Below are 12706 nucleotides of genomic sequence, written 5' to 3'. Positions count from 1 at the left end.
GTACATAATTAATGTCATTACCGGGTCTAGTGCAACCTAGCTAAAACGTCGGACCCGGTAATGACATTAATTAAATATAAATCAATTTTCTGATGAAAACTTACTTTTTATTAAACATTCAGGCCAATTCGAGTTTTAGTTTTTCGATCTGTTTTTAATATGATACTGATCTGTCAGTGTCAAAAGTGACACTTACATTTCGACACTTACAAAACAAGTTTTGTATGAAAAACTTACATTCGCTGTATTTTTTTTACTATGGTATCTGAAGCTGCATAAACTAATTACAGACTGGGATAAGGTAAATCTAGATACCTTATCTCATTGTAAGTACAAAGTTTCATAGTTTTATGATGGTTCATTATTTTTTGTATGTGGGTATTTTTGCACTTTGTAGCTTTTCCATAGTCACCCGTTGACCACGAACGCTGTAAAGGGTTCGAAACTTTCGGTATGTGTATTCAATATACGTCATAAAGTCCGTTTCCATAGTTTTATTTCATGAGTAACTATCGCGGTAACCGAAGACAATATTATAAAATTAAGTACATTTAACAATATACAAGACTAAGTAAAACAACAAACAGAAAAAGTAAAACTACGTGTGCTATAATTACAGCGGTGAAAGTGATTAAAACCTTAAGTAAGGTAAGGCTGTCTTTCCACTGAGGCGGAGTTGAGAGGAGACGTCAACCAGTAGCAATAGCAATGAAATCCAGCGGAGCGGAAAAGAGATGTGGATTACAATCAATGTTATTGGTTGATTACCGCACGGCTCCTCTCATCTCCGCCTCAATGCAAAGGCAGCCTAAGGGTTAGGAGCATGATTTTTAACGTCAGGGCCGAAGCTGGTAAAACTCTGTATGGGCTCAATTACTCTTCGTCGCCACACACATTTTTAGGGTCCCGACCTTTGTGGTTAAAATCACAATACAAGGTCAATACGGCTAAGTGTGGCTGGCCTTCACATTGAGCAAAGTGGCAAATGTACCTATGAATTCGCAACATCAATGTGTAACCAACCCCAATGTGAAGGCCAGGCACACTTATCCCGCAGCCACACATACCCATATTGCCATAACTTTTAGTAAAAATGAAGGCACAACAACAAATATTAAAACACTTTAAAAGTACAGGTGCGAACACTCTCAAACTGGTGCTTGAAACATATGCGGCAAGCAACTTCTACGTAGGTACTTCTGAATATTAGGATAATACAGGTTCCTTCGGACTTTGGGGCTTGATATGCAAGATAAATTTTGCTCCTTTACTGGATTGCGAACAAAATATATTTAATCTTCTTGTTGTAAATTGATATAACGTTTTAATAACAAAACTTCCGTGTGACACAGACATATTAAATATATTAATAACGGGTCACTCACGTGTTTTAAGTCGAAAACGCTCGACATGTTTCATGTTGTTGTGTGTGTTGTGTGTTGTTGTTCCTCGGTACGGAGTGAAACATGTCGAGCGTTTTCGACTTAAAACACGTGAGTGACCCGTTATTAATATATTTAATATGATATAACGTTGGTATAAAAAACTACACTTAAGAAGAAAACAAGTGTATTTCTTTATAAATACAAGAAGTGGTTAGTTTTACTGATTTTTAAAAAGTTGTAGACATAATGAATGTTTAATTTCAGAAGTAAATCGACACTTGATATTGAAGTTCCAAAGCAAAAACATCATATTGAATGAAGAATGTAGGTATATTATAATATTAGTCATTCGATCATAATAGAGTCCATTTGCATAATTACCCAAATGCCTTAATACAAATAGTAAATTCTCTATAATGGTTTAAACCATGGCATAATTATAAATAAAAGCTTTTGATTTCAAGTGAAGTGCGGACACATTCGAATAGTAGATAATTGAAACTGAAATTAAAATTGCTATTTTTGGACTAACAGTAATTTAAAAGTGTTATACTCGTATAGTCTAAAAGGCATTAAAGTTTTAAAATTTAATAGATAGTATAAAGCCACTTTTATAAGTACCTATCTAATAACTTGTGATAATGAATGCCTATTTACGATTGAAAGTTGTATTAATTTTCTACTGCAAAATATTATTACGCATTCTACATTATCGATATACTGTAATAAAAATAAACCGATTATTCAAGATGCTTTTTTTAATTATTAATTGGTACTTATGTTCCTTTGTTTAGATCAAATCTTTCAAGTTGTAAACCGATCCTGGCGTCCTATAGACCTTAACTTTGCCATATATAATACTAGCTTTTGCCCGCGACTTCGTCTGCGTGGAGTTAGTAATTTAGGCAGCTTATTTTTTTATCCAATCTGCTTTTTATCGATTTTTCATACAAACTTCCACCCCCTTTTCACCCCCTTAAAGGATGATTTCTAGGATAAAAACTACCCTTATGTCCTTCCCCGGGACTCAAACTATCTCTATGCCAAATTTCAACTAAATCGGTTCAGCGGTTTAAGCGTGAAGAAGTAACAGACAGACAGACAGACACACTTTCTCATTTATAATATTAGTATGGATAAGCAGGTAACTTTGGGAATAATAAAATTTAAGGCTATTATTTAGACGGTCGAATTATAGACACGGAAGGCCATAGAACTTCTATAACAGTGCAATAACATTATTCTTAAGAACGATAAAATCTTCTCTAAAGAGAAACCTACTGTGTAACAGCACTTTTTTCAATAGAGAAATAAATAAATCGAGAAATGGATGGACGGCCGTGCCTCTTTGCATTGCTCGACTTGGCGGAGGCACTGCCGTGCCCCCAGATAAGAAGTAAAACAAAACAGAGTGTAAAAAACTCATCGAATAGATTTTTCGTCGGTAACTTATTTGCAAAGTTCTTTTTACATAGCTAAAAATAATCAATATTTCGGTAAGTATGACATGTAATAATCAGAAACTCCATTAACTTAGCAGTTTAAATAGTAATTAGTACGATGTCTTAAAAATGTATATGGTGATTAATTTAATCGACACCACGAAATGACTACAGAACCCATAAAACGACTTTATTGCGTGACAAAATAATTGTTATCTAATTTGAATGCCAATTAAAATTTCATAGTAATGTAACAAACTTACAATTGTTTTTGACAATTTTTTATTAATGGTATCAGTCGATAAGGTTTGTTTTGAGGATCAAATGTCTGTATGGGACCCATTGTCTTAATGCAATACAAAAGTCACAAATGATGGTCAAAAATCAAATGAAAATGTTTATTATATAAAATTAAATTAAAGTTACCACCGTAAGCAATAGGATGTACCTATGTAGGCTATGTACTTAATAATTAACTAGGCAACTAATTAGCTAAAACTACCCTCTGCCAACAAACTGTTTTGCAGTTTGGCAGAAGAATTAATGTAAAAATAGGGTTAATTTCGCCAGAATAAATGATTTATTTATTTTTTATTTATTAAGTCTGGCAACCCAGTTTACTCACGAAACGCTTCTAACAAAACTTACGAAATTTAGATTTTCTGTCACTCGATTTTTTACTGTTAAATAAACAATTGATATATTGTACAATAAAATAAAAAAACCAAATAGGTTTCTTGTTTTCTCATGCATAAATAAATTACAAGACTGGTACTATTTGGACTCGAACTTTAGTAGCCGTTTCGACTCTTTCGATATTTATTTTTTATATTAAGTATGTAGGTATCATATGATAGTTGGTAAATCTGAGTAGCTATTTATAACCTTAGTACCTGCGACCCGCCCCGGCTTCGCACAGGTAAACCTTAACAAATTATACACCAAAATCTTTCTCAAGAATCACTATTGATAGATGAAAACCGCATGAAATACCGTTCAGTAGTTTTTGAGTTTATCGCGAACATACAGACAGACTTTTGTTTTATAAGATGTAGGAATGAGAGCATTTTACAGCTAGTTATGAATCCGGAACATTATAGAGCATTTACATTACACAGATAGAACAGCCAATTAGATTTTACAATTACAATACAGTGACAAACAGACACCGAGTGAGTGGTAAGTGAGTTTATTTACAAAGTGAGTCCCAACACGGATAGTTAGCTTGACCAAAAAACTATTGCCAGTAGAAAATATGTAAAGTCTAAGGCTGCCTTTACACTGAGATGGAGATGAGCGTAGAATTCACATCCCTTCTCCGCTCCGCTGGATTACAACAATCGCTATTGGTTGATTCCCGCACGTCTCTTATCACCGTCTCAGTGGAAAGGAAGCCTAATCGTTTCCCCCAAATTGATAGCTTTACGTTGTCATAGATTTTGTGGTTGCTTAATTGCCAAACGTCAACTTTTGACAACCAGATTTACCGTAGTAAATCGCTATCTACAGTAGCTATCTGCGGCGGTATCATGGTCGCATTTTTATCACTGTTCTTTCCCAATACTTGTTAGAACGTGACAGGCATGATGACAGAAGATAAAAACCGATCATCTTAGCCCTACAGGTTCGACTCACGAAACTGCGAGTGTATTAGATTGTTTCCCCACTCGTCAATTTCACATTTTTCCCACCCAAATTTCTAGCTATTCTACTTTATTATTATTTTTTAATATTAACACTATCGTTGTTGTTATTCAATTGTTTTTTGCTGAATCGGGTGGGAAAAAATGCGAACAAAAAATTTCCTACACGAAATTGCCGAGTTTGGGGAAACGATCTAAGTATATACTCGTACTCAAAACAAATGTTTGGCGGTCACGGCAACCACGAGTTGGCTTTTGATATTTAGGTACGTTAGCGTCTGCGTGAACTCAATCGCATTCTCTCTCTATTGCACCAATACATCAGTGCCAGCGAGATGGACCGCGATCGAGTTTACGCAATCGCTAACGTACCTAAATATCAAAAGCCAACTCGTGGTTGCCGTGACCGCCAAACATTTGTTTTGAGTACGAGTATATACTTAGATCGTTTCCCCAAACTCGGCAATTTCGTGTAGGAAATTTTTTGTTCGCATTTTTCCCCACGCGATTCAGCAAAAAACAATTGAATAACAACAACGATAGTGTTGATAATAAAATTATAAAAAAGTAGAATAGCTAGAAATTTGGGTGGGAAAAGTTCAAGTATCAACTCGTGGTCCAGCTATTATGTACTTAGTTGCAAGCTCGGAGCGCCCTCTGTGGCCCTCGGGTCAGACTTTACATATTTCATACAATTAATGAATCTTTGGCTGGGATAGGGTGATTCCATACATGACTTTGTTTGATTACCTTGACCATCTCACGTAATGCGGTAGCGGCAGCTATAGGTCCGTTTGACACCGATTTTTTGTATTTGTAACTAGTTTTTAGTTCGTTTCTTCCAGCGGAGTTCAGGAAGAAAGCGGGTCCTGAAAATCAAGTTTATACGTTAATGCTTGTGTTGGGTGGTGAAGGGATGATAGGGATGTTGACATGAATCAAGAATATATAAAATGTTATGTTTTTACCATAGCAGGGTATATTAGAATCCTAAAAGTTATGTTTTGTAAGTGTAAATATGCGTAATAAATTAATTAAAAGTATTTAAAATAATGCCCAGCATCACGTGACTGCAAACGCAAATCGGAGCGCGTGACGTCACGGTGTGAGAAACACGCACAGACAAGTTGTCAAACCTGGTGGTCCTCTGGCACTGACAGCAGTTTGTTATCACATCGTTTACGTCATCAAGATCACGTGACAGGTTGGAGCTTTTTTGCGCGAAATTTAAACACTAAACTAACGAAACGACACGAACTAACGAAAGTCGATTTTTTATTAAAAATTAATGCATTTTTTTTGTAATAATGATAACAGTTCCACAAATTGTGAACATCCCTTTGCTTCTGACTTTCGAAAAATCTTTTTAAATTTTTTGTAGTCATGACGTCATCAGTGTTTTAGTGCTTAGAACTTAAATCGCTATCTACACACATTATAAATTTCATATTCCATTCATTAGATTTGTCATGCGAGCGGATTTTACGAGTAGCTGCCACTTAATTTTAACTGTGCTAAAATCCTATTAAATTATTTCTAATACTTATTTTTTTGTTTGGTAGATTTTTTGCTCGACAATCTAAACTAATATCTCCTGTCTGTCTTTAAGTCTAACTTATAATTTAGATCAAAGATACTCCAAGACATTTACATATATACATACAAGAAAAAATCTATTTATTTTATTTATAATTAAACATCAAAAAAACTCGTTCATCATGTCATAAACCCACACTAAATAAACCATTGTTATGTTACTTACAGTATAAACTACACGGAAAATTATTTTCAAAGCTCCTAACGAACCAACTAGCTACCATGTAAAGGAAAATGCGAAAACGCCGATAAGCAAAATCGCATATCTTTTAACTTACATAAGCGAACTAGTAGACGGAGAGCTAATCCCGGAAAATTTATCATCTAGACAGTTTGCGATATTATCCTTATTACTGGATTAGTTCTGGGTGTGCTGTGGTGTTATACCTATTAAGGGTATAGTTATATATTGAAATAGAAACAAGGGTCATTTCCTATATTAGGGATGGGTAACGTACCTATAAGAAATAAAAACACTAGAGTTAGACCAAGAAGTCTGCAGCGATTTTGATAGCATATTGTATGCAGTGCAAGTGTTATTTTAAACGTCAAACTTCTATGAAATTATGACGTATAAATAACACATGCACTACGTGTGCTATCAATATCGCTGCAGACTTATCTTGGTCTAACTCTACCAATATATCGTTGTTTCACTAAAGTGCACCTATCAAATCAACGTTGTTTATAATTCTTCGCCTGCGGTTTTTGTTTCGTTAATAATGCGAAGTGTTGTTTATTCTAGCGATAAATAAAGATCTTCAGCACTTTTCACGTACTATATTTTTTTAATAAATACTTTGCTAGCCTGTCACTCTGACCTCCACCGATGAACAACTGTTAGACGCCCGGTTCTATTAATAATGATAGTATTTATAGCAATCTAATCATAGTGGTTTCGTTGTTCTCATTATCCTGTACCAGTTTCCGGGGCCAGCTCCTAGTCTACAGGGTTAAATCGACAGTGTAATCGGTAACCAGTTTAGTTGGCTCGATGTGGATATTGGAAGTTTTTTTCATTTTATCGTTTTAAACGAGGTTTCGAGTTTGCGCACGAAATTAGTTTACCTCGATGTTTGATCGGGTATTGCTCTAAAGAAGTTAGGCATTTGAGACGATAAAATGCTGACAGAGTTGCAAATTGGAACGATAGAATTTAAAATGTTACAGAGTACAATGAGAATTTAAAATGTTAGTTTAATACAGGGAAATTTTATTACGTCTAACTATCATGGAGATGAATAATGTAAGGTCATGCTGAACAACCAAATTGCGAAAAAAGCATATGTTTCATACATTTCATTCATCATATCGTATATCATAAATTTTCCATGGAATAGTCGATTTTTATGGGATTGGACTTATTTCTTTCAGAGTATGGCTGATAAGAAAAACATGTAAAAGTTACGTTTGAGTATACTCAAACGTACAGTCAGCAATACTAATAGCTTAGCACCTTTGCATACAAATTTCTCTACAGGGCGGGTACTTATTCTCTGCAACTGACTGTACCTATAGATACGTTAATATACTTACGTATATCATTGAGAGATGGTTTTTATTTTACGTATCTTCAACATAAAAAAAAAATAGATATACAATCACAAAATAGGGGGCAACATACTATTTAGTTACCTATAATCATGAGTCTTGACAAAATAATTTAGCGCGTCATCTTATATTTTTGCGCGCCTCGTTTTGCAAGACTCGTTATATATATATGTGTATATATATATATATATATATATATATGACGGCACGCTGTCGAATATTGCGCCCCCTTTGTGCCTATCTTTAGATTACTTACGAATATTAGTTATTTAGTAGTTTGTTTTGATTAATTGAACGTAAAATTATAGTAAAAGATGGTAGTTATCAAACTATGTTTATTATGATTGGTTAAACGTCAAAATATTATGGTTGTCATTAAAATGTAGGGTATCTTTGATATCATATTGACAGTTGACAGTTGTTTGTTTTGATTGCTTAAACGTCAAAATATTATGAGTGTTGATTGTTTTAATATTCGGGGTATCTTTGAAATTATGTTGACATTGACAGTCATGGAAATGTTGAAGGTAGTATTGAAATAGGAGCGGGTTTCCCCCGAATAGGGTAGCAAGATGGCGCCGACCGATCGGCAGCGGTCATTCTGTTGACAGCTGCGCACGGTGGTGCACGTGTTCTAACCTATTGGCTCCTAATCCAATTTTATTGTGTCAATCACATGTTATTTCGATCTAAAGTGTATTTAAATAAAATCAGTGAGTTGTAAACGTGTAGAACGTGCTTTTATTTCCGCGTTTTCCCCACCCTTATATCGCGATGGGTGATAAAAATAAGTGACGATGCCAACACTCGTGAGGTGTTACTCAGTGATGACAAGCGTTCCGCCGAGCCTCCTGGCGCTTCGTCATATATATATATATACATATCATAATATATATATATATATATATATATGTATATATATATATATATATATATATATATATTATCATATATATATATATATATATTATGATATAGGAGGCAAGGCAAACGAGCAGACGGATCACCTGATGGTAAGCGATTACCACCGCCCATGGACACCAGAGGGGTTGTGCGTTGCCGGTATTTAAGATGGCAGTACGCTCTTTTCTTGAAAAAAACTTGAAGGTTTGAAGGCGGCGGCGGCTGTACGTATGAGTGTTATAATTACCTACATATATATAAAGTAGTGCTTAGTTGACTTCTTGTATCAAATTTACATTAGTTATGTATGTAGGCTATTCTCTGTTGTACCTGACCCTAATTATTTCAAGTTTTGAAAATTTAATAGCGACGAATCCAGGGAAGCGTGGGCGTTTGTTGACTCCATACATTGTTGGAGCTTTACATAGCAGAAGTTGAATTATTCATAAACTAAAATTTCCCTCGTGAGCATTTTAAGTTTTCAAGCGATGTACATTAGCTTAAATCTGAATGTTTCGTTTACTTTACCTTCCTGTTTTAGAGGTTTTTCTGGAAGCGTAATAACTTGCTTTAGTGTTCTTTATATATTATTTATTTGAGTCTAAAGTACCTACTGAAAAAAATTGTCCCTCCTGTAAGGGTGCAGCGTAAAAATTAGCTTCAAGGGGCCCACTGACTATCAGTCCGCCGGACGATATCGGCCTGTCAGTTGCTCGGAACTGTCAAATTTTTGTTTTAACTGACAGGCCGATATCATCCGGCGGACTGATAGTCAGTGGACCCCTTTAGATTCCCTTAAATTTGCGATGTCTACAGAAAACACATCGCGAACGCGAACGAGTGCGCGCGAAGAATACTATAAAATGTGTATGATCCCATTGTAACCGTGACACGTCACTAGCGACATCTGTATAGGTACTTTAATTTTAAAGGTTTACAACCTTAACCAACCCTAAAGCGAGGTTTAGACTAGCAAGAACTTGCATGCAATTTTCGTTACATTGCGGTATCTGATCAAACTTTTGAATACAGTTTACTTTAGTAGTCGGCAATGTAACTTAAATTGCATGCAAGTTTTGCTAGTCTAATCCTCGCTTAATTAATTGTACGAGTAATCATTTTGCAAGATGTAAGTTACAAGTTGTAAAAACTGTCATAGAAAATTCACAGAAAGCTTAACCAGATCGGCGTCGAACAGTTTACTTAATCGGCGGGGATCGGCGCGCGCCGGAAACCGCTCGCGCCGACTCAAGCCGGATCCGGAAGTCTTGCCGCCCGGCCGTTTCCGGTACGCTACGCCTTTCTTTTGTTGTTAACGTGGACACTGACAGCCGTGTTTTGTTTGATTAAAACAATGGAGTTTTTTTTAATATGCATGGTATTTTTTTTTGTACGTAGAGCGTAGAGCGTGTGTACGAAAAAAACATTTAAACAAAAATCTTACTTAAATAATACAGTGGAACTGATGATGTTCAGAATAATTTTCGTAAGTTTATTTATTTGGCATTACGGGAATTTTTCCAATTTTTTACTACTATCAGGGCGATATCGTGTTTTCCGAAAATATTTAAATAGTATTTGTGCGACGGCGACGTACTCGTAAGACAATTTTTTTTATGGCTGGTACACCTTAACACAAAAGTTTTTTTCGCTTTTGAGTGGTCTATTGAGATATATCTCCGTGATATCACCTAACTGTAATCCCAGTTCTTACAGTCGTTAAGTCTTATTTGTGCCACGTAGGACAACTTTATTTTTTCATGTGCCACCGTAACGAGCCTGAAGTTTTCCAATAAGGTCCTCCCAATAACTTTCTTATTACTCGTGACAATTGATGGCGCTGGCTCTTTTAACTCACTTGTGGAAATGGTGAAATGAGGACTTATATGAGTTTTTGTTTGCCTTTTAAATGGATATAAGTAAGTACAGTAAGTAAATAAATAAAATACAAAAGCCTTATATTTCTTAGAAACAGATTGCACATATTTAACTAAACTTATTTCTACAAAATTATCCTACATCCTAACATTGCTTTAAAATTTAATATCTAATATTGTAAGAACCCCACGCTACTCGAAGGTGAAGACCTCCTCTAGTGATTTCCAACCCAGGTAGCAAAATGACGTCAAATGACGTCAGCGATGTCATAATGACGTAATAATGGCGTCATTATGACGTCGCTGACGTCATTTTACGTCATTTTGCTACCTGGGAAGCGTCTCTATTATTTAGCTTTGTGCTTCCATTGATTTTTGACGTCTATTTGAAGACCGGTCTGGCCTAGGTAGTGACCCTGCCTGTGAAACCGATGGTCCTGGGTTCGAATCCCGGTAAGGGCATTGATTTGTGTGATAAGCACAGATATTTGTCCTTGAGTCATGGATGTTTTCTACGTATTTAATTAAGTATTTGTATAAGTATTATATATACCCACAACACAAGCCTTCTTGAGCTTACCGTGGGACTTTCAATTTGTGTAGGAATGGCAATATAATATTTATTATTATTATTCTCTTTATTTATTCTTTTTCTTATGCTAGGTTTTATTATTATTCTCTTTATTTATTATTTTTCTTACGTTAGGTTTTTTATAATATGCATATAAAAGTAAAATATAAAAACACTTACAAAACAATACAAAATACATATAAACAAATTATAAAAAACCTAACCTAGGGTGCCGCCAGCAGCGGGGCAGGGCCCAAGCTGCCGGTGGTCAGGGCCGCAGAGAGAGGAACCGGCGGACTATCCGCGCCGTGTCCAAGATCACCGCCTTCTGCATCTGACCCTTGATCCAACCACCTAGCGAGAGTCTCTCAAGGTGTTGGTCGAGACTCTTCGCTATGAGACCGTTCGCTGAAACGACTATCGGGACAATGATCGTCGAATCAACATCCCACATGGCGGTTATCTCGTGAGCCAAGTCTAGGTACTTACTGGACTTGTCCTTCTCGGCTTTCACGAGATTCTCATCATGGGGGATGGTGATGTCGACGAGCACGGCCCGGCGCTGCGATCGATCTATTATCACAATGTCAGGCTTATTGGCTACAATAGTCCTGTCAGTGATAATAGATCGATCCCAATAGAGCGTGGCACGACCATTCTCGAGAACTGGCACAGGTACATACTTGTAGTATGGTACTTCGCAGTCCACAAGGCCGTATAGAAGAGCAAGCTGCTGGTGAATAATCCTGGCTACGAGATTATGTCTGTGCAAGTACTCGCCGTTAGCAAGATGAGAACAACCGGAAATGATATGCCTGAGTGACTCTCCGGGACGGCGGCATGCCCGACAAATGTCGACCGTACCGTCCTTCAGGATATATTTCCGATAGTTGTTCGTCATCATAACTTCGTCCGCAATTGCACAGGCAAAACCCTCGGTTTCTCCGAAGAGGTCCCCGAATCGTAACCAGTTCACCGACGCGAGCAGGTCTACATCGGGTCCCATGAGGGCCTTGTAGAACCGCCCGTGTAGCACCTTACTCTCCCATACCGCCTTGCGGCCCGCAGCACTTTGTACCACAGGTTTGTGCCAGTTCTCGTTTGCCAAGGAGAGCGGCGTGAAGTGCCCGTCCACTGCCACCACATCACGATGCATCCCACACTCGTTGTTAAGGAAATAATTCCTGAGATTGCACACCTCGCGGTTGTGGAGATCTTTGGCGTTAAGGAAGCCTCGACCTCCACACTTCCGTGAGATGTACAATCTCATAACTGACGAGCGTGGGTGTAGCATACGGTGTGTGGTGAGTAGTAGACGGACCCTCCGATCCAGGGCGTCCAGCTCGGTCTGAGTCCACCTTAGTATGCCAAAGGAGTATATGAGTATGGGCATTACCCAGGCGTTGAAGGCGCGCACTTTATTGCCTCCTGACAAAAGACTGTTAAGGACTTTTGTGAGCCGACTGAAAAAGCGCTCTTTCACCGACCGTCTAATACCCTCGCCCTCAATACCCAACGACTGTGACATACCAAGGTATTTATAGGTTTCTGATTCAGAGATAGATCTGAAAGACATTGTCTCAGGAAGTTGTAAATTTGTTGAATTTACAACCTCCCCCAGCTGTACATGCATAACCGCACACTTATCGACACCAAACTCCATTCTGATGGCGGTACTGAAAACTTCTGTGGTTTTTAATAGCACCATCAAGTCTTGGTTATTTGGCGCAAATAGCTT

At 37.0% G+C, this 12706-nt stretch overlaps 1 protein-coding gene across 3 annotated transcripts in view; it reads right to left on the bottom strand.

Annotated features, from left to right (window-relative positions):
- Positions 1–12706, bottom strand: part of LOC134742952 (polypyrimidine tract-binding protein 2) — a 610485-nt gene that overhangs the window by 315644 nt on the left and 282135 nt on the right. For 2 of the 3 annotated variants that reach the window (XM_063676180.1, XM_063676181.1), the window contains exon 2: positions 5221–5339. The exons of the other annotated variant lie outside the window; for it this stretch is intronic. In XM_063676180.1, coding sequence (XP_063532250.1) covers positions 5221–5229 — 9 coding nt within the window. In that variant the 5' untranslated portion in view covers positions 5230–5339. The remainder of the gene's footprint in view (positions 1–5220; positions 5340–12706) is intronic. 3 annotated transcript variants of the gene reach the window in all.

The sequence above is a fragment of the Cydia strobilella genome, chromosome 7 (assembly GCF_947568885.1).
Source record: "Cydia strobilella chromosome 7, ilCydStro3.1, whole genome shotgun sequence".
In the NCBI taxonomy this organism is placed as follows: domain Eukaryota; kingdom Metazoa; phylum Arthropoda; class Insecta; order Lepidoptera; family Tortricidae; genus Cydia; species Cydia strobilella.
The sequence above is the reverse complement of the archived record's forward strand: the minus strand, read 5'-3'. Positions and strand labels throughout refer to the sequence as shown.